Here is a 22,263-nt window from a genome sequence, read left to right on the forward strand (position 1 = left end):
AATTTTTATTAAAAATTAACTTTTGACATAAAGTTAAAATCGAGACCACGACGTGGAAAGTCACAAAAACTAGAACTTACATAAGAAGGAAAATACCCTTTATCTAAACCACGTGAATCTATGAAAAGTGTGTTTTTATTTTCTATAAAATTTATATTCAACACAGATATTTGAATTAGTTTTTTAACTAAAGTATGAGGGTATGTATTTATCACGTTTTACATGAAAATACAATGTGATTAATATCTGTCAGTGATTAAAATCACTGTGGTAAAACGCTTCGATGCGCGTGTTTGAAACAATAAAAAAAATAAGACCTGTCATATTGACTAAAAATTAAATTACTTTTGACCCACGAGGCTGAATATTATAACATTGTTAATAATTAATCATCACGTATGACACGGTCAATGGAAGGAAGAGATGCAGCCATAGCTCCGCGAAACACGGCTGTAGGCCACTGTCGATGAACGGTCAACAGATTAATTTTGTCAATTAAAAAAAAATAAATATTGTACTATAAAATTCGGAGCTAAAACATTATCTCGTTGAAATTATAAATACAATACTTTTCGTTACACTTTTGGCGTGATAAAAAGTGAACTTTTTGTTTAGCGTAAAAGTGAAGGTAAGCGCGATGGATAATTTTTCTAATAATTATCATTTGTAAATAATGAATTTCTAGTAAAAAGAGCAAAAGAATCTTAATAAGCGTGCACCGCCGTTACCTATTAGATCGGCGGCCAGAGAATTCTTCGGCCTCCCTACTCGCGCGTGCCCCTCTCTTGGCGCAGACGGCAGCCGTCGCAGTCACACCGTAAATTCCGTTTGGATTTCGATGACTGAGTCAGTAGGACAATCAACAGACCGGTTACTCGGTTCAGTTCAAGGTTTCCCATTTCGGCAGAGAGTTCAAGGCGTACACACTGTTATCGTCTTCCGTTCGATCTCCTCGTCGTCGGTCATCGCCACCGCCGTCGGTCGTCTTCTTCTCGGGAATCTTTTGAGTCACATTTTTACGAATTTCCGGCGTATTGTTCTCTGCAACTCGAAAGGTTCCAAAAAATATCATTCTCCGTTTCTTGTTCGGATAACGTATTTTAACTTGACTGTTATGCGTTGAAAAGTGCAAAGTTGATAAAAGTTCATTTTTTAATCGTATCTATTAACCATTAAGCGGTTACACTTCAATTCAAGTCCTAATATGTACAAAATTACGTGAGGTGTATCGGGAGAGTTAATCAAAGATCACAGACTGCGGTTCAGAATATTGTCTAGTAAATAGCAATTCCTTCGCAAAGATTGAATCGCGACAAATTGCAACTCGTTGACTGGTAAGACGTTTAGCCATTATTTTATCTGATTGATGAATGTTGGTGATTTTTGTGTTTGGTTTAAAACTTTATTCGTCTTTTTTTAAATTACTGTGCAAAAGTGTACACTTTAAACATTTAGGCAGCCCATTATTCATGACATTATGGAGATAGTAATATTTCAACATAAAAGTTTACTCTGCTGTATGCATGTAGTTGAATAGCTTATTTATTTTGGTTATCACAGGCTATTTATTTTATTACTCAACTAAACCTTTAAATGTTAATAACACGAGCTTAATGGCGTTCATAATGGCTACATTGTATATTCTTTTATTAAATTAATATAATGATAATGTCGAAACGTCCTACGCAAATGTTTAAAGCGGATTAGCGAAAGTATGAAAAGCAAAATTCTAAACGACCGTTGTCGTTATTATTCGTATGACGAAATAAACCGGGTGACTGGAACTTCCTTTTGCTAAGCACGTTGGCCTACATAGATTTGTAATTTCCATTTTTACGCTTTTATGTCAAATTCAGAAACCATCGACAGACTCGAGAACGTTTTCCTGTAAATGTTATTCAATCTAAGATAAATTTTCGGTAACTTTACTAATCAAACTTTACTTTTCCTGGTAATTATTTATATTCTCACAATAAATATAATTTCTTTTTAAGTTCAATTTAAACCTCAATTCACTAATATACATTATTATTATTATTATATTTGGTTATATTTATTATATAGCCAATCGGTCATTAATTTAACGGCCTTATTTATTAATTTTAGAATTTTTTTTTAATAAATAAATTAGGATTTGAAAAATATCTTAATGATTTTTATAAAACAGTCAACTATATCATTTAAATTGCCATGCATAACATACTTTTATTTTTCTGTAAATATTTTTTAACAGTACAACTTGTTACTAATAGTTTAAGTATGTAACGTGACTATAAGCAGAAGAACAATAATTTAAAACAAAGTAAAAATTTGTGCTTTGATGCTAACTTTATTTTAATAAGTAGCTCTAATTAATTACGAGTTACTGCTTTTTTCAAATTACAAGTTCAATGCAAATAACTTGAATTATTTTTAATCGACATAAGCAGATTTATAGTTATTTGTTGTTACACGCGAATAAAAATAAAACTTTAAAAATGTTATCAAATATAAAATTACTGAAATTTTATAAAAATAATGCACGTTGTATATTATAGTAAAGACTAATTATACTGAATAACAGTACTGCAGTTACCTTTGTTCAACTAAATAACGTATTGTTTTAAAATTAGCAAAAATTTAACCTTAAAATTAATGGGAGCATTAACTTTTCTTTTTTTTTTTTTAGTGAAAAAAGTTATTGATTAATAGATGGAACTTTCATTCGGTTTATATTATAATATGTATTACAACTTCAATAAATAATTAAACAAAACTTATACAATTCCAGACTTACTTATTTAAAATAAAATACAGCTATGTGGAATTTATAGTTGTTATTAAATTAAAAAATTATATAAAGTATATCTGTCTATAAATTCTTTTATATCAAAGTATAAAAATATGAATTCTATTTAGTATACATTTGTGTGCGGACTAAATAAACTACTAACATACCAAAAAAATAATATCAAGATATATAACTGTATCAGTGTTCACGTGGCGTACACTTAATGCATTTTATCTTAATAATAAAATTGTAATCACCCAATTATACGTTATAACCGTAATATAGTGAAAATTACATATTTTATAACATCGCAAAATAATCATTGTAAGAGATTTTTTAAGTTTGATAAATCTATAGTAATCTATTACAGTTCACACACTTCAAGTTTAATTCGGTCATTTTATTCCTCAATATAAAAAACAAAATATACATGGGATTCTTTAATGTTTTGGTTTAGTATTTATTTTCATACTAGTAAAATCAAATATAATTTACTAGACACTATTGAATATAAAGTAAATAAAGATAATATGTCTCAAAAAAATTAAATTAAAAGAATACTAGATGTATACATAATCAAAAATATTTGCTACGATAAGGAAGTAGTTTAACTTTTGAGGTATTTGTGGTTACATGTCTTATAATACAAAAAAATGTCTTTAATTTAATACTAAAAACAACAATCGTCGTGTATTTGTCGTAAGTAATTTAATAAAAAAAAATTACAAACATCATTGTACTATATGGAAGTATAAAAAATAAAATACTTATCTGCGATTTTTTAGTAGTTTTTATGTGGCTTTTTGAATTAGATATTTTAATAAATGTTTAGTTTTAAGTCAATATTTTTCATATAATTTTAATTTTATATCATTTTTACCACAAGTGATGATCTATTTTTTTTTATATATATATATAATACTTTTTTACGACATTTATTATTAAAAAGGCTATGTTTAATGGTCTATTTAACTATGTGTCTGTCGAGCACTATTAAATTTAAATAATTACTAAGGAATAATAAAACAAACTTATCAATATTTATACAATTAATAGTCAATATAAATAATTAAAAATAAGTGTAGAATTAATGTATCAACGTAAACTATTAATTCAAGGCATATTATCAGACAAGTATTACAAGTAATAACTTAAATTTTGTCCATTAATATAATTTTATATAGATTTTGGAGTAATTTTTGAAAACAATTATAAATTTTGTTAAAAATTAAAAACTCAAATTTTTAAAAATTAATAATTTTATATATAAGCATATTTCATAGATTTTGCAGCTTAATGGCCTTTTAGTTTTCTTTCATATTAAGGTAAGGAAAACCACCTGTTTATTGGTTGGTCAATTTGTATAGAAAACAAAACGCACGTGCGTTTTATATTATATATTATAGGAACTTTATGAATTTAATACATTAATTTATAAATTAATAGAAATTATGAAATATGGAATTTTATGAATTTCGCATAATTGTTACTATTTGCCATGAGCACTACAAGTAACACATATTTTAACAACTGTGATACACTTCGTGGTTTTAATAGTTTAATTTGTTTTTAATTATAGTTTATTCAACAATTAATAATCAACATTAATAATATTTTTTAATTTATGTTATTTTTAAAATAACATGGTTTTTTAAATATTCTTCTTATTCATCTTTATTTCATAGAAAACTAATAATAAACGTGCAAATATTTTAAAACGATATTGCATGCATCTAATTCTGATTTTTTTTCATTTTGCCAAATGTCTCATTCTTATCACTCTAATACATTATTTATAAGAGATGTACTCGTTGTTCAAATCTGAAATAATTGACCAAGAGAAATCGAAAATACAACTGATTTGTATAGGTGAGATATATTATTATGTACATCCGATTGTCGAATATGAATTGTTAAGAAAAAATAACAGTACTCAATATATAAATATATAAATAGGACATAGAATCGCGTGACCAACCAAAACATGAAGCCGTTATACTTCTTACGAGAAATATAATTAATCACTAATTAATTACTTTTTCTTATTAAAGACACATAAAGCTGATAATACAAAATAGGAAACGAGTAAAGCGTATTGTCTACACAAGCGACATGGGCGTTAAAGTCACTGATAGTTAATTTATTCTTACAAAACATTCATCAGATGTATAATTTACAACTCAATTAAAAATTCATAACACATACATAAATGGTTGTTGTTAGTATAGAAGAGAAAAATCATTATCATTGGTTTTACATCTCCAAAATCCAATTTTTACTTGTCTTTATATCCACAATACTAACTGTAAATCAGTGTTTTCGTAAATTTTTTAATGTTTAGCCCTTCTAACTAACTGAAATTTGATGATGATGCGAATAACGGCGATGACGTGCCATGATAATTGTGTTTTTCTCATAATTCGATGATCGGTAATCGATTTAACTTACAGTATATTTACAAGTTTACTATAACATCATTAATTAATATTACCTTTATCCCGTCTAAGTGCTCGATATGGTTTCACATGCAAGATCAAATCTTATATTTAATTTATTCGTCACTTTCGCTGTCTTTTGCTAGGTGGAATAAATAAATTTTTAATTTCACTTAATGGTATTGTAACATAATAAATGTTTTTAAAGTTCGAGGTTTACAATATTCGAAGTAACGAAAGAATTTATAATAACAGCAATAGATCTTTAGAGATCAATGGAGAGGTTTATCCTAGCAAACACATTGACAAGGAGCTGTTTCATACGAATATCGTTGATTGCGTGTTCGATCTAGTCCACTTCAACACATTCTCTTGTATTTGTTTAAACCATTGTCAGTCCTTGGTCAGTCGTGTATCTAACAACAAATAGATCTGTGGAGATCACTAATGACATATTGATTCTAAAAAAAAGAAAAAGAAAAACCAATTCGTAAAATATATTAGTTCACGGAACGACTTGGTTTTCTTGTCATTTTTTAAAATCACAATACATTACTCTAAAGGCTAATCTCGATTCTCTATGGTACTGGTGATTTGAACTTTTAGTATAAATCAAATACTTGAATTATCAATAAATAAAACAATTTGTGGACGTTAAATAGTTTTTTGTTTGGTTGATTTATAAAAACTTTACAAACATGATACTACTCTTTGTTTAAAAATAAAAAATAATGACATGGTTTTCTAAGATACACATGTTTCCACGTACAAATCTAATCGCGTTATTTTTATTTATACGTTTGCAATTCGCCTGTTGTTTTTGGATTATTAAAATCGGAGAAAACCGATAAATGTTTAATATAAATAACAATAGTATTGTATAAATAAAAAAGAGAAATTATTGTTACGCTGATGAACCAAAGAAAACGGTAAAGTATACAAATACATATTTTACAATAATATTATTAATTTAAAAACAAAAATATATCTGTAACAATAGAGAAAATACGTTTGATTTGTTCGATCATTTTCTAGTATATTACCAAATACAGTAAATCACACACGCTTTCTTCATTATTAAAAAAAAAATCCAATTGAAAAGTAAAAACTGTTTTCGATTTTCCATAACGTACGGAGGAATACATGGTGTATTCCTCGAAATGCATTAACGAATATTATGTTATACGTGTCTTTCCACGTTAGAAAGTATATTAGTACTGGCATTACAATTATTTTAAATATTTTGAAGAATACTCGTTCCGTACTAAAGTTTGTGAAAAACAAAAGAGCATCTCGTAAGACGAAAATAATTTGGGAACAAATTGTTTATGACAAGAATATGTCATTCAATAACTAGTAATTTCGCTAATATTTCATATAATATAACGAAATTTGCAAATAAATGAGGATTCCTATGGAAGGAAAGAGTGAATAGAATTGTTATAAATATATAACAAGTGTTATAGAGGCACTAACTGTTTATAAAAAGTGTTCTTTAAGAAAAACATTGTATCATTTTTAAGTATTACTCGAATTAAAATAAAGTGATCTCAAAGATAACGCATAAAACTTATTTTAAACAATTTAAAGTTTTTATTCATTAGTTTCATGAACTGAAATGGTATATATGATATTTTAATTCGAATAAGATTATAAAGCTGTGTGTATATAATTAATCGAATATGTCATTTATGATGATTTATTCACCTATTATTTATTTGAATAGAAGTGCGTCCTTAATATCTAGTGTAACAATCTCATTGAGTGATAATGGAAATAACGTTTACAAGAAAAATCTGAACTATCAGAATATTTTCATCCGCATTCCACGTTTTCTATAGTGAAAATAAAACGAGTAGTAATGACTAATATTTTAGTGTATTCTAAGAAAGATTTTCTTTATTTAAATAACGGAATTTAATCAACGGCATATCAAATGTGTGCTTTTATTTTATGGTTTTAATTATTACACATTTCATTTGGTGGCAGCTGAAAATTATGCACGCACAAACGTGTAAGATAAGAAAAAAGTAAAAGCGACTAAAACGCGCCATGATAAATCGATCCATAGATTGTTTTCCTATTTAAAACCACCAAGTTTTAATTATTAATACAATGTTATGATTGTATTTAACTAGAATTCCATTGAGAAATTAAAAAGCATTAAGATGCCGATTATCAGATGCGGATGAAAATAACTAGAAAAACGTTTTCGCCAGGAGAGAAATAGAAAAATCAATAACAAAATGAACCACAACTATGTAAAACCTGACCACTGTAACTATATGGAAATCTTGGCGATTTATTTTTCGATTTACTCGCATATTAAAAAATATTCGACCACAAATACTTTATTAGATTATACATTCATGATATCTTTCACTTTCACTGATGAAAATATATTATTAACTATCTGTTTGGCTTCAACCAAAACAATCATAAAACAATTTTGATAATTACTAATTCATTTTAAGTATATGATCATCTTTTTTAAATTAATTTTTATGATGTTTTCATATATTTCCCCAACTTACTTTCACCAGCTAGAGATTATTTTTCCTATAATTTATAAATTATTTTAAAACGTAATTTATCTATGATACCTATCAAATCATACGGAACATTCTATAATAACACAAATCCTAGAAACTTTTTTGGCTTAACTATATTGGTGTAAAATGTTTAACAATAAAAATTCTTCATAAATGTACTCAGATTTCTATTTTCTTTTACTATTTACTTAATTTTTTAATGACATATATATATATGTTGACATTAACGAATTAAAGTCCACACTTGTGCGTTAACTACATAAACAATGTATTGTAAGACTAGTCGTGAGATCGTTGCCTTCGATAATCTTGTGATTGTATTCGTCTATTTTGCACCGAACTCCATTTGATCCCTGTCCATTCCTCTACAGTAATACAATCCTAAAATCAAGATTAGAAAGAAAGTTTTATATAAATTTCATCTGAGACAAAACAAATAAATCATATGTACATTAAAAAAAAAAATAGGAACTACTTACTATAAAACTCAGGTAACATCAAAACAAGAAAGTATAACGTGTGATTCCCCGTTAAAATTTTATTAAGTACAATGTCTTATTTCGATATAATAAAGTCATCATATCACATGCTAACGTTATTACAAACTATAATTTGATGATCATATTCCATTCTAGTGTTTTCTATTTTGAAAAAAGTAGGACAAAAAACCAGGTACTTAAAATTTTTGAAATTTATTAACATTTTCCCACAAAATTATCAAATTATTTTAAACAAGCCACGTTACATACTATTTTAAGTTCTATTATTCATGAAATTGAGAATTATTGTAATTATTTGTTAATAAATTAATATAATTTATGTGTGTAAGTAGTATACAATAAAAATAACATCAATAAAACCAGTTGCCTACTGATTAAGTTAGTATATAAGATTTCTGGTATTTTATTTTTTTAAATAGGATACTTATTAAATGGCATTCTTCATATATATATATAATGATAAAAAAAGTAAAAACAACTGTTGATATTAAGTAGTTTAGGACGATTTCACTTTTAATCCACTAAAAAAAATAAAAAATACAAACATATATTTTAATTGAATTCACGACATTGATTCTAAATATAGTCAAGCGTTGTAAAAATTTATACTGAAACTTTTTATAACTATTGTGAAATTTTGCATTTTATTTTGGAAAAAGATGATATTAATGTAAAAATTCCACATTTTGTATTAATTGTAAATTTAAAACGAATTTTCAAACTATTATTATTTAAAGTTTTGTTACGTAAACTACTTACAGTGTACCTCCCCCTATGGTATATAGTGGTGCCATTATGACGATTCATCGGGGCTTCTATACATGATGATAACAAGAGCAGTCATTAGTGAAAACGAAAACATAATTCAACCGAATTAATACTTATTAAATATTTATTATAAGTGTTTAGGTTAAGATTAATTTATAAAATCTTCAATTTTCTCTACAATTTTATTTAAAAACGTATAATGATAATGAAATATATTTGGAACCTGAAATTTTATAGATGCACTTAGACATATAAATAGCTAATTTGTGCAGTATAATAAAAAAATAACTAGATAATCGTGTACAATTAAATTGATTATATTTATGATATTTACCAAAACTAAAATGTATTTCTCATTCGACAGCCAATGCCAAAACGTCGATAAAATATATTGAGTGTAAAACGAGTTACATATAAAAGTAAAATTAAGCTTACGAATTCAGAAATAAAAGAGAAAATTTTTGTCAATGTTTCAAGTTACATATTCGAATTAAGGTGCCAAAAAAAAAATGTATAAATCATTTATTATGATGTAAACTGTTTAACTATTATATTCAAACTATTATTATATTAAATTTAACTATTATACTTAAACAGTTAAACGATACAGAAAATGATCAACTAACAATTTATTGTTTACATGATGGTAATAATTTTCTTTTACGAATCGCGGTATTCGATAAATTATACATTGATTAATTAATTGTACCAAGTTTTTTGTTCGGTATTAAATATTTTTAAATATTAAATTATTTAACCTTAATTATTTATCACTCGTTTTTCTTCGAAGCAATTTTATAGAAATAAATCACAGGTAATTATATTGAAGTTATTAATAATGTTTTAATAAATATAAATCGTTGATTTACGAAACAAAAAATATTTGATGATTACACGCAATGGCTGATACTACATTTTTCCATAAAAAATAAAGTGACAAATAATTTTTTATTTTTTTGTATAAGTAATTAAAACACTGACAAAAAAAAATTAAAATAGAAAATGTATTAAATAAATGCTAATAGGCGCCAAAGTTAATTTAACGTGTTGATTCATGTAGATACACCCTGTATAGTTGAACATTTTAATTAAATAAAACAATGCCGCACAAAAACGATATAGAGCGAGAAAAAGTGATTAAATGATGTTGCTATTTTTTATTTTATGCACTGTATTAAGAAACTATTGATAAAAAGCTAGAAGCGCGACCCATAGGAAAATGAAAGTCACGTTTTAGACGTACAACCGATTGCTTACAAGAAAAAAACAATCGTTGAACGTGAATAAGTTGAATCTCACAAAAAAATGTACAAACACAACGAACAGTTAATGTATTCAGTGAAAATTTTTCATTATCCAGTCAAAATTTAATTATAGCTAATGACACTATCTATGTATCATACTCTAAAAAACGCCCACCTATCACCTTAATATGACTCATTGATAAGAATATAATAATAAACATAATAATGTGTGAGATTTGACATCGGTGATATTGATATCCAATGGCATCATTGTATAATACAATTTTAATAATTAATATAGCACAATGATTGAAAGAACAGGATATATGTCATCGAATCTGATAATTTCTAATTTTGCTTAAACCATTTTTATTTGGAATTTTTGTATTTTATAAATTACGTGAATTTGAAAAATGCACTTATCAACATGATTAGAACATTTTTTTGAAAACTTGAATTCATCGATTTTTTTACAAAGTTATTAGTCGACATTTTTAGAATATCACATATTTTATTTTATCACCTGTAAATTTATTCTTTCTATGTATGTTACTATTCTTGTCGATAGGCAATACATAGATGAAAGTTGTTAAATATTTTGTGTGGATTTTTCAGATTTTTGTATTGTTTTTTGGAGTTAAATCTGTCGATTTATTTAACTAATTTTAATTATTAATTTTACCGGAAAAAATTATTTCGTTTAAGGTATTATCTGTCTATGACAAATTTTATACAGAAGAATTACTTTTTTGCTTGTCAATTAAAAGTTTTCTTAGCAATTAATTCATCAGCAACAGTCGCATTCATTTAAAACCTAATTTAACAAAAATTACTCTAAAATCTGTTTACCATCTTATGTAACTGTTACTGAACGAATAATTTTTATTGCCGAATTTAAAAGTCATAAAAATTAAAAAAATCGTTTTTCAACTTATATTAACTTAACAAGTTGATCAGTCATGTAATAAATATAGTTATCTTAAAATCTAAGCTTTGATAAATTCATTTTAAAGATTTTATTAAATGAAAGTCGAAATGAAAAAATGCTCGTTTTAACAGACATGGAGTTTAAGAAAAAAAAAATCAGCAGATTTATTACAAAAATATGCATATAACAGAAAGAAATGACAGTATTGCTTACAAAGCGCGTGTGAATTATTTTTTTTGTCGTCTTTGATAGGATGGGAAACGTATGAATTTTGCGATTGCGCTGTGCGAACAACAATAATTATGGTTTATTATAGGAACCGGCCAATAAATAAGTGTATGTCTAAAATAATTATTAATATGGCGATGATAATAATAACAGTGTAATGACTACAACACATTCACTGCCGGAACTATACTGACCTGGATGAACATTCATTTGCATTGAGTACATGTAGGCTAAACGGTCCAATGAATAATAATTACCAACGCAAAGTGAAACTCTGTTCGCTTGGCTCGCGCCCGCACAAACAGACAACAGCTGTGTGTTACGAAAGTTAAGGTCAATATCAGGAAAACTATGTCCAGTACTTTACAGAGATTTTGTACTTGATGTTATTGTCCAAAACATAGAAAGTATCAAACGAGTCACGAAATCTTCCGGTGCTGTTGACTTTTGCCAGAAAAATAACATAAAATCAGACCCAAACGCAGTAAACGATATAATAGCTACGGCAAACACGTGTTGTTCAGTAATGATAATAACAAGTAAATCATAGTAGAGCCAATCACACTAAGTTTGTTATTGACGAACACTGTAAAAAAAAATCATTTACTTATTCGTTTCATTCATTATCAGTTTTTGTCTAAATAAAAATAACTATAAATAATATGCGAAAACTATTATTGATACCGGAAATGCTTGAGTATAATAATTAAAATGCATGTAATCTTAAATAAAAATGGTGAAACTCTTCTACAATTCCAACGGGTGTGGACTTTTAAGTTGATTGAAAAAAATATAATAATTAATAATATTTATACTACGAATTTAAAGCTTGTTTATAAGATTGTATTGTTTTTATTCTTGACTATAAAATTTGGTTATTGACAACAAAAATTACAGTAATTCTATTTTTGATACCAATAGTATTAACAATAACTCGTCGTGACGTGTTGTGTCCAAAACAATAGATCTGAATAAAACTCTCGTTTTCAATTGACCGTTCCACTCGAATGCACATTATTTATAAAAAATTCTTTTAGAATTAAAAAATATTTTGTTAGGAACTCAATTATAAGGTATTTCATATTAGATTAAAAACACCAGTTTAACTGTAATATATAATATTTCAATATTTCATAATATTCAAAAGTGGATAAATTTTATATGTGTTAATTAATGATAATTATATGATGATATGTTAATAAAGTTAAAATTATGAAAATATTTTTTAAAAATACTAATTTCATGGTTTTTAATTTTGTAAGCGTTATAATTTTTTATCATATAACCAAGAAAACTTAATTTTTGTATTTATGAAATCATTAATTATTGTATCACACATAATAAAAATCCACAATTTTTTAAAAGTTTTTATTAAAAAATTTACTTAATTTATATGTAATATAAAATAAGTTTTATAAGAACAGGGCCAAAACTTTTTAGTTTATAAATATATGGTTTTTGAAAACAAGGTATTTACTTTTATTAAGCACTTAACAATGTATAAAATCTAACTCATATTGATCATATTAAAAAGCATTCGTTATTATTGAACAATAATTTAAAACTAAATGATAATTTATAAGTATGCTGATAGTTAGTTTTTATTATTTTTCTGAAATGTTAAAATTATGGATATTATTTTTTGTTTTCAATGAATTTACTAAAAGATAACATCGAACAATGTAAAAATTAGTTAATTTTATACATTTTTTTAAACAAGTTAATATACTTTGTCTCGATTGAGTGTAACAGGTGTCATATATTGTAGTAAAATAACAGATTCAACGAGTAAAAAGTGGAAAAATCATCGAGTAAATAAGTTTTCCTGATAATACATAAATTTTATAGAAAAACTATATGGAATTTTTGTGTTACTTTTACTTAATATATTAAGTATAAGTAGCACATAAAAACATGTGTGTTATCAATTCAAACGTTTCTAAATCGTTGAAAACATAATAATCAAATAACTATCAATATATTATGCACATATGAAGCTACTTTTCAAAAGCTGGTTCAATTGTAGCAATTTTTCTAACAATTAAAATCGTATTTGGGTATTTTAAGCAAATCAATATTTTTATCCTTTATTAAATATTTAATTTGGATATATGATTGTTTTTTAATTTTTAGTTTCATATTTATTGACTTCTTTCTTTAAAAGAAATGTAATCAAATAGTTTTGTCCACGTAAATACAGAATAAAACATACTCTTGAGTAAAAAAGTTCACGGAAAAGTCATGTATTTATTTTTATTAAGTATTAAAAAATAGATTACAAATAATTAAAGCAAGAAAAGAAATTTTAATATGACATTAATTTTTTCATGAATGTGTTAAAGATTAAGATGACAGCTGCAGTCATTCGGTTGTGTGCTTCACACAAAATGATATCAATCATCTTTAAAATAATATATGAATTAAAATAAAAAGTCATCGTCATTTTATTTTCAAAAATATTTTGGGTATAACAGCAAACTACTCTGTTCCGTAATTTTTTTATACATATTATATTTTTACTTAATGTGGAAAAACGATTCTAAAATAATACAATTTATTTTACCTTAGAATTAATGATGAAAAAACAAAAGAAAAGCAAATTATAAAATGAGATAAAAATCTTGATTTATACTACAATTACTAAGGCTAGACATAAACGAGTTAATAAGTTAAACTTTTTAGCTTAACGGAGATATTTAGATTCTATATTAACTTAATTTAACTTTTTGTTAATCACCTATTATTAAATAAAATTCAAAATATTATAAAATATAACATTTATAAAAATTGGTTAAAAAAATATTTGTTTCCAACAATTATTTTCAAACAAATAATATGTAACATCTTTTTTACTGTTTCGTGTTGCTTAATTTTAATACTACTAATTAACAATTATATCATGCATTTATAGTTTTACAATGTTTATCTTAATTTAGAAATTTAGTGCATATTTAATTGATTTTCTGTTATAGGATGAGACCTCAATATGTCCCAGAACTGCTTGACCGCTCTTCGGCTGCTGTCATATTATTGGTTAACCACAATCATACCTCTACATATGTCCGCTTTTGAGGTGTCATACAAAAATACTCTTTTTAATCAAGAAACCTCAATTCCACAAGGTAGTTAACATATTTTATTATTTTTTAATAATAAAAATGTTATTTAGTTTGACTTGATTTAATTTAAAATCAATTTTAATGCTTAAATATATACATTATAGGTAGAAAGTTTGGTGGATATCGAATTGTACCAAAGGCGTGTAAAAACACTGAAAATACGTATAAAAACAATGCATATCCTGATGGAGTTTGTATGTTTAACTACGAATGCAACCAACTTGGTGGTACAGTTATTGGCTCATGCGTTGACGTATTTCTATTTGGTGCTTGTTGCCAATTACCACCGGGAGTTAAAGGGCCTACGCTTGAGCATAACCTAGCAAGTCATTCGTCAAACTCAATGAGTACAGTGTCTGATACGACTGTTCATTCTATCAAACCCGAAATTCAACTGCAACCAGTTGCAGACACTATACTTTTACACCGAAATGGTACTGCAGTACAGAATATGTACAGACCTGAAGACATCGCAGACTTGATAAAAAATTTTACACTTATTCATAATTACCCCAGTAATAATATGGCAGATATACTTCAGACAACGCCCCCTAACGGATTTCAAAGTAAAATTAAAATTCCTGGAAATGGTCAAACATCACCTGTATCAAAGTCGACTGATTCAATACCAAATATTCGTAAAACAACAACAGTTTCATATCAAGGACCGTCATCTCACGATGATTATGATAATATGGTGCTAGTACCCACACTAACTTTTAACGATCCAAATAAATCACCAGAAGAGACCAATTCTATACATCACATTTTATCTATATTAAACCATACTGTACCTATATCTGATCCTGAGCCTGCTGTAGCCGAATCTTTTACTCATTCGTCTTCCTCTTCACAAGCTCTTTATACTTGGGGTTCCATTGATGCTAATTCTAAAACTCCTTACTATGGACTATCACAATCATATCCGTCTACAAGACCAACTGGATTGTACCACCATAACGAATATAGACCAACAACTTCAAATTATGGTGGTCTTGCTACCTCTACCCATCACTTACCTGGACCTCACTTTGAAGTAAAACCAACTACTATAAATCCAACTGCCGACCAAGATGCCGTAGCGCCTACAGTGATTGTATTAAGCTCTTTGTCCGATTCTAAAAATCCCATTAAGTATACATCGACTACTACTCAATCAATAACATACCACCGACCACATGTGAAACCTTCCCAGAGTATTATAGTTACTGGAAAGCCATCATTGAGTGCTGCATACACGACAAATTATCAACATACAACATTTGTGCCTGCGACTTCAAGTGACGCGCAAGTAAATGGACATCCAATCATTCATACATCCGCTAAACCGTTAGTGTCCAAACCCACGTATTACACGACTAGTAAACCCACCACATTGAGCAGTACTATACATACTAGTGATAGTATTTATACGGCAGTTAACAATAAGTACCACGGTCCCGGAAGTGCTTCATATTCAACTGCCAAACCAGTGATTAATCATAATCATTTAGCCGTAATTGGCTCTTCGTCTAGCAGCGGTTACAAGCCAACTACTGTTACCTATGCTCCTCCTCTTATTAATGATTCAGATTATCCATCTCCTGTAACTCCAGGTCAAGTATTTGTCACTTCAGATTCGGTTCAATTAAATAATAAACCAAATCTACCATATCCATACAACTTAACTAACTACGATCCGGCAACATTTAATTCAAATGAAACGTTTGCTTTCCCCCCTGTACGAAGCCCTATTACAAATCAAACAAATGATCTATCTGAAAATACTGATTATGAAACAGATACCAATTCTATACCTCAATTACATACTGACGAGAACCTTGACGAAAAGGTACACTTGTTTGTTGAAAAAGTAGTCCAGTCATTACAAGGTAACTTTGAAGATTTGGAAAAGGTTCTTATGTCTGGAGAACAAACCCTAAACGTAACTATTAGTAATGACGAATCACCAACACCTATAAAAAAGCCATCGGGTTCAACTATCAAACCGACCAAATCCCCAAAACCAACTAAACCTACAAAATTGACAACGTCTACATATAAACCAACACCTATTGCTCCTCCGGACGCTCCATATCTAGAACCATCTACAACAACAGCAAAGCCTACAAAAGTTCCTATACTTTTAACACCCGTTCAGTTATTTAAACCTACCGATAGTCCAACCAAACGGCCGAAACCTACAAAAATTCCCGCGACAACTATCTTCGTGGATACATTAAATGTCGAAAACGACTACACTACAGCTCCAACTGATTATAGAAAAAGTAAGATAAATACATAAATTAAAAATTTTTTATGAAGTAAAAACTTTATATAAAAAAACCCAGCACAGTGGGGTCGCGGCACAGTGATGATGTGGCATAGTTGGGTGAAGTATAATGATATCTGACAGTGATTAAAATCACTATCATAAAAAAAGCTTCGATACAAATCTTTAGATAAAGTTTAATTTTCAAATATTAGTGGATTATTCCAAAAACTATATGATCTGCTATTTCCTTATATATTTCCTGATTAAGATAAAGCATGTCGAATGAAAGAGGGATATAAATATTATTTCTTATACAAAAATTGTATTGATCCATACATTTTTTAAAAAGTTATGGCAGTTTTAAGTAAAAAAAATTTCAAAAATTAGCAATTTTTTAATTTTTAATTTTTTTTGGAGGTTTCCCCATTTACGGGGAACGAGAGAAATTTTTTCAATTTTTGAGGGTAATGTCTTCAACTAGATACGATTTTTGATCTTTTGACGTATCGTTGAAAGAAATCGGTTCGATGAGAGAAAAGAAAAAATGGTAAGAGACACAAAAAAAAACACAGTAAAACTAATACCTTTTCAGCTTCGCATCAAAGCTAATAAAATAATTTTAATAATAATTGTATCTCAAATTTCATCAATAATAATATATGCGTTAGCAATAATTAACTCATCATAAAATAATAATATGATTCATGTACAATAAACCATTGGTAAAAATTATAATTTTAAAATTAAAATTAATGAAAAATGTGATTTGTATTTTTAAACACTATTGGGACTTCATAATTAATTAATATGATGTATTAATAAACACAACTTATTTTATAGCTTGTGGAATTCGACCGTTAGTAAAAAAAAATGGAAGAATCGTTGGTGGTACTGGATCATCGTTTGGAGAATGGCCATGGCAAGTGTTAGTGAAAGAATCCACGTGGCTTGGATTATTTACCAAAAACAAATGTGGAGGAGTATTAATTACTCAGAAATATGTAATATCAGCTGCTCACTGTCAACCTGGGTAGAGAACAATTTTTTTGTATTAATTTTAAGCAAACGTTCCTAGGAAACAATTATTTTTATTTAATTGTGGGGGATCTAAATATGTGGGATTCAGACTTTGTAGGATCCTACATTCAGTACCGCTTTTAGATTTATAAGACATAATTGGTTTAATCACGTAAATAATTTCCTAAGTTCATTACTTTCAATCATATTGAATTGATAATTTAATTTGAAAATACTTGATTTTTGCATTAGAACATTTAATTTTTTGTTGTTGGTTGAAAAAATGTTAGTATTTGGATTTTGATAGCTATTTATAAATATAATAAACTTCTCAAACAATTAATTTTTATTGAATTTAAGATTTATTTCATTTTCTGATAGATTTTTAGCGCATCTTGTAGCAGTATTTGGCGAATACGATATCACCGGTGAAGTGGAGTCTAAAAGAAGTATCAGTAAAAAAATTAAACGGGTCATCGTACATAGACAATATGATGCGGCCACATTTGAAAATGACATAGCTTTGCTTGAATTAGAATCTCCTGTCTCATACGATCAACACATCGTTCCAATTTGCATGCCAGACGAAGATGATGACTTTACGGGTCGTATGGCAGTCGTTACCGGTTGGGGTCGGTTAAAATATGGTAAATACGAAATAAATAATTAATATATTGAAAACACTACTAGCTTTGAAATTTAAAAAATAAACAAATCTTCATCGTAAAAATAAGTTAAAACATTCTTATTGTTTATTTTCCAAATACATTAATATTAATAGAAGTAAAATTTTAGGAGGCGGAGTACCCAGTATTTTACAAGAAGTCCAAGTTCCTATATTAGAAAATCAAATTTGCCAAGAACTATTTGAGAAAGGCGGTCATTCGAAAACTATATTGAATAGTTTCTTATGTGCTGGTTATGCAAACGGCCAGAAGGATTCTTGTGAAGTAATAAAAAATTATTATATTTTTAAGCTAACATATTTATAGTAAGGTTTTAATCATACAAATTATATTAATTTAATGTGCTATAAAATTTAAATATAGAGCCAAAGGTTGGAACCTTTAAAATATTTAGGAATCAGTTTAAAAGAGGTTCTTTTGATAAAAAATTAAAAATTTTAGATTTTATTAAGGGTTTTAAACTTTTAATTTTTCAGGGATTTAAGTCCAAAGCCGGTTCTTAAAAGTTTCCAGTTAAAAAAATTATTTTATTCTTTTTTTATTATTTTTTGAGTTGTTATCAATTTAAATATTAAAATTAACATTATTAGCAGATTTAGGAATAACCATCTTGTAAATGAATTAACTTTCACTATTATGTTAATGCAATTTTATAATATATTATAAGTAAAAAAATCAGTTCTTAAAACATTCAAATAGAGTAATTACCAATAATAACCACTTAAATATCTTTTTAGTTATTTATGATGTACATAAACACCCTTAATTATTGATGTAAAATTACTATGTTTTTCGAGAATAATATCCAGAATTTCTTGAGAAGAATCTCTTTAACTTGTTTTTATTATATTTTACACTATAAAATAATTTAAAAAATAATAAATAAGTGAAAAAATTAAACTTCCAAATTTCTAATTTTGGTTCAGATAATTAAATCAAACGTAGTTAGAGATATAGTTTACTTTAAATAAAAGTTAGATAATTATCTAATTTCATGTTTTAGAGTTTACAAGCGATTAAAAATTATATTTAGAAATAACAAAATTTATATATGAGCCCATTCAACATAATTATACAGAATTTTCAATTGCATCTACACTAATGCATATTTTAGGAAGGTTATTATTTTAAGTCTTTGAATAACAAATGAAATATTAAGAAACCATAGATACATAGAAAATACTAAGTCATAGAAATGAAAAAAAAAATTAAGGAACCACAGAAATACAGTAAACATTAGTAATCACTTAAAAATATATTAATTGAGCAGAGATAAAAACGTTAATTTTTTTAATTTCCACTTACTATATATTTTTTTAACACCTTCAACGATATTGTATTATTATAATAACAAAAATTACTCTTGGTAAATCACAGAACCTAAGACATATGATAAATAATGATATGTACAATGATACATAATAATGTACAATAAATTATAGATATTTTAACCTATTTTCGGTCTTTAGCTTTTTTATTGATTGAATTCTAAAAAAAAATTAAAATTTATTATTCAAAAAAATTTAAAAAATTGCATATGTTACTGCGTGTTTACCATATTTGTATACTATAAATATATAGATATATATAAATATATATCTATAGTATATATATTTATATATTTCCTTTGGGCTTAATTTTATGTGGATGAATAATACATATTTACAATTTACAGTTATCGATCGATCGAATAATATGATTATAAATTAATTTAAAGTTAAATTGGTTTTTTCATAAACAATTGAAAATTAATGTAAAAAAAAATGTATAAATGTTCATTTTTTTTACCTATGACTAAGTTCTTATAAAATGCATTTAGTGATAGTTAAATAATTATTTCTTATCTTACTTAGGACAAAAAAAACCTTTTAAACCAAAAATGTTCATCATAATTTCATAAATGACAATCTTTTTTATAGATATCCAAGTGCTTATCGTTTACAACTACACTTGTTTAATTGAAATAAATATGAAGGATTTAAGATCCCTTTTCTATTTGGATTTGTATATACTCTTTTATATGATTACTATTTCCTTAAAAATTTAATTGATTATAATTTCAATTATATATATAATTTCAATTGATTATAATTTTATTTTTATTAAATTATATTCAAACAGTGATGTTCTACTAAGATTAACCAGATTCAATACAACTTATAAAAATCTTTTATATTTTAACATACATTAATTATTTGTTTTCTTATTTATAAATCTGAAATGTTTATTTATAGGGCGATAGTGGAGGACCACTGATGGTAGAGAAAGACAACGGTCGATGGACCTTGATTGGTACTGTTTCACATGGTATTAAATGTGCATCTCCATACTTACCTGGAGTTTATATGAGAACAACTTACTATAAACCTTGGTTGCAAGCCATTACAGGTGTACATTAACTAAAAATACTAGACCGACTTTATTTTTTATTTATAATAATTATTATAATAAAAAATCCTTCTTTGTTCTTAACTTTTATTTTTATAAAATAATAAACTACAAGTTAATGTCTTCAACAGTTTTGACATTAACTTTCGTTGTTAACGTATTGCACCTATATTTTAAGTTTTAATTTCAACTTTTTGTGATATCCAAATGTGTAAGTAATCAGAATTACTAATTCGCCATAATTTATTAAATTTTGTAAATTGTTTAAATATTTTTACGCTAGTTATTATTGTTTATATTATTGTTTTAAGCTATAGGTTTTTGTACATTGCTTTTTTTTTCTACCAATTGTTTTTAGTATGATTTTATATTCGTAATTTATTGTGATTAAGGTAGTTTAATTCTACTGTTTGTTGTGTTGTACACCTTAAGATTTTATAAATTGTAATTGTGTGAGAAATTTGTAATAAATTATTGATTAAACAATATGAATATATCTTAATTATCTTTAAACTTATTGGAAACAAATTACTTATGAAGGTTTTAATTTTAATTTATTTAAACTTTTATAAATCTTAATTCTTCAAAAAATGTTTTTGTAAAATCTTTATATTAGTCGCTGATTAATACTAAAGTTAATGACTCATATTGAATCAATAAATAATTATATACAAACTTAGTAGAGTAAGCATTTGGTAAACTATTGAAATAATTAGAATGACATTTTATTTAGGGCGACTAATTGAAAGTTTTTATCTTAATGCTCTTCTCAAAAGAACATTCAATCCTACAGTTACAAGATTTACGGAAGATGCGACTTATTAATTTAAATATGACTGAGAAACAATCAAGAACGCAATGCCCTAACCAGACAGACACAGCACTCTAATTAGAATTTTTCTTTATGATTTATAGTTGTTGCCATTTAAAAAATAAAATTGAAAGATATAAGGAATGAACATTTTATAACAGATAAATTGAAAGTAACTAACATAAGCTGAAAAAATAATCCATGTATTGACTGGAAAAATATAATACTGACTTGTCAATCTACAGAATGAATTATTTATCACGAATCAATAAATCAAAATAAAAGTTATCATAAAACATATCTCTTTAACATACTATAACTTTAAGACACTACTTATATGAAGTATTGAACAATCATAACCATAACAATAACAAACAGAGAGCTAAATTTAATTGAATTTTTACAAAAAATTAACTTGACAAAGCGAAATTACATTTTTTGTACATAGAATCTTGTTAACGGTTTCAATCTGTTTCCTTCTAATACTAAAATAAATAGTACTGTTGTAACAAATTATGATGATCGGTAATATTTAGCTTTTAAATGATAAACATTGAGACAAA

At 26.5% G+C, this 22,263-nt stretch overlaps 1 protein-coding gene and 1 long non-coding RNA gene across 2 annotated transcripts; one reads left to right on the forward strand and one right to left on the reverse strand.

Moving 5' to 3' along the window:
• Nucleotides 1–843: 843 nt before the first annotated feature.
• On the forward strand, nt 844–21,317 carry LOC126897496 (serine protease filzig-like). Its single transcript, XM_050671153.1, has 7 exons — nt 844–1,334; nt 14,398–14,547; nt 14,649–16,811; nt 17,639–17,828; nt 18,197–18,462; nt 18,611–18,765; nt 20,736–21,317. Exons 2-7 carry the CDS (start codon nt 14,412–14,414, stop codon nt 20,898–20,900), a joined length of 3,075 nt encoding a protein of 1,024 aa, XP_050527110.1. The 5' UTR covers nt 844–1,334; nt 14,398–14,411; the 3' UTR covers nt 20,901–21,317.
• Nucleotides 4,675–11,940, reverse strand: LOC126897517 (uncharacterized). Its single transcript, XR_007702118.1, has 3 exons — nt 11,620–11,940; nt 8,002–8,138; nt 4,675–5,666 (listed from the first exon to the last, which is right to left on the reverse strand). It is a non-coding gene; the product is annotated as an uncharacterized LOC126897517 (long non-coding RNA).
• Nucleotides 21,318–22,263: the final 946 nt, after the last annotated feature.

The sequence above is a fragment of the Daktulosphaira vitifoliae genome, unplaced genomic scaffold (genome assembly GCF_025091365.1).
Source record: "Daktulosphaira vitifoliae isolate Bord-2020 unplaced genomic scaffold, ASM2509136v1 Scaffold_2, whole genome shotgun sequence".
Classification (NCBI taxonomy): domain Eukaryota; kingdom Metazoa; phylum Arthropoda; class Insecta; order Hemiptera; family Phylloxeridae; genus Daktulosphaira; species Daktulosphaira vitifoliae.

What these genes read in the sequence shown, in the direction of transcription:
- LOC126897496 (XM_050671153.1), top strand. Translation starts at nt 14,412, where the DNA reads ATGTCCCAGAACTGCTTGACCGCTCTTCGGCTGCTGTCATATTATTGG. An exon ending in AGAAACCTCAATTCCACAAG is followed by an intron (nt 14,548 to 14,648) that starts GTAGTTAACATA and finishes TATACATTATAG; the next exon opens with GTAGAAAGTTTGGTGGATAT. An exon ending in TCCAACTGATTATAGAAAAA is followed by an intron (nt 16,812 to 17,638) that starts GTAAGATAAATA and finishes CTTATTTTATAG; the next exon opens with CTTGTGGAATTCGACCGTTA.